The sequence below is a fragment of the Meleagris gallopavo genome, chromosome 6 (assembly GCF_000146605.3).
Source record: "Meleagris gallopavo isolate NT-WF06-2002-E0010 breed Aviagen turkey brand Nicholas breeding stock chromosome 6, Turkey_5.1, whole genome shotgun sequence".
In the NCBI taxonomy this organism is placed as follows: domain Eukaryota; kingdom Metazoa; phylum Chordata; class Aves; order Galliformes; family Phasianidae; genus Meleagris; species Meleagris gallopavo.
The window spans coordinates 34412871-34414277 of record NC_015016.2 but is presented as its reverse complement, the minus strand read 5'-3'; the positions used below and the strand labels follow the sequence as shown (position 1 = coordinate 34414277).

At 68.4% G+C, this 1407-nt stretch overlaps 1 protein-coding gene across 1 annotated transcript; it reads left to right on the top strand.

Moving 5' to 3' along the window:
* Positions 1 to 6: 6 nt before the first annotated feature.
* TRIL (TLR4 interactor with leucine rich repeats) lies at positions 7 to 1407 on the top strand (the record flags this gene model as incomplete). The annotated part of the gene is made up of 1 exon (XM_010712854.1): positions 7 to 1407. A coding segment is annotated over exon 1 (1347 nt), but the record flags the coding sequence as incomplete, so codon positions are not given.

Genomic DNA, 1407 nt, shown 5'->3' with positions numbered 1-1407 from the left:
GCGGTGGGATGCCGGAGGGACACAAAGCCGCCGGGGAAGTAGCCCTCGGCTCGTCCCGGGATGGGGGCGCGGCGCCGGCTCCGCCTGATGGTGCTGTGGGGCTCCGTCGCACTCTTCCTCCTGCTGCTGCCCGCGGCCGAGCCCATCTGCCCCGAGCCGTGCGACTGCCAGCAGCACCAGCACCTCCTCTGCACCAACCGGGGCCTGCGCTCCGTGCCTAAGGCCGCCGAGCCCCAGGATGTCCTCACCTACAGCCTGGGAGGCAACTTCATCGCCAACATCTCCGCCTTCGACTTCCACCGCCTGGCCGGGCTCCAGCGCCTGGACCTGCAGTACAACCGGATCCGCTCACTGCATCCCAAGGCCTTTGAGCGCCTGGGCCGGCTGGAGGAGCTCTACCTGGGCAACAACCTGCTGCCTGCGCTGGCCCCCGGCACGCTCAGCGCGCTGGCCAAGCTGCGCATCCTCTACGTGAATGCCAACGAGATTGGCCGCCTCAGCGCCGCCTCCTTCTCTGGCCTCAGCAGCCTGGTCAAGCTGCGCCTGGATGGCAACGAGCTCGGCTCGCTGGGCGACTCAACCTTCTCGGGGCTGCCCAATTTGCTCTACCTGCACCTGGAGTCCAACCGCATCCGCTGGCTGAGCCGCGGTGCGTTCACCGGCCTGGCCAGGCTGCGCTTCCTTGACCTCTCTGGGAACCAACAGAGCTCCCTTCGCCACCCGGAACTCTTTGGCCCACTGCGGTCCCTGCACACCCTGCTGCTGGCCAGCAACAGCCTGCAGCAGCTGGCAGGGGGGCTTTTTCAGCACCTGCCCGCCTTGGCCAAGCTCTCGCTCAGTGGCAACCGACTGGCTCACCTGGCACCGGACACCTTCACGGGGCTGGGCTCGCTGAAAGAGCTGCGCCTCGAGGGTAACCAGCTGAGCCACCTTCCTGCCACGCTTCTGGAGCCGCTCAGCAGCCTGGAGGCGCTGGATCTGAGCCGCAACGCGCTGACCGCCTTGCACCCCACCACTTTTGGCCGTCTCGGCCACCTGCGGGAGCTCAGCCTGCGAGACAACGCACTGGTCACGCTCCCCGGTGAGCTCTTCGCCTCCAGCCCGGCTCTCTACCGCCTGGAGCTGGAAGGGAACTCCTGGAGCTGCGACTGCCGGCTCCGCGGCCTCAAGCGCTGGCTGGGGGCCTGGCACTCGCAGGGCCGCCTGCTCACCGTCTTCGTGCAGTGCCACCTGCCGCCTGCTTTGGCTGGCAAGTACCTCGACTACCTGCAGGACAACCAGCTGCCACCGCCACCCGACGGCAGCCCCTGCCTCAGCAGCGCCTCTTCCTCCGCATCCCCACCGCCGGCTGCTGAAGGGCTCGGTGCCAATAGCAGCAGGGCCGTAGGGCAGCCTCGTGGGCCCCCG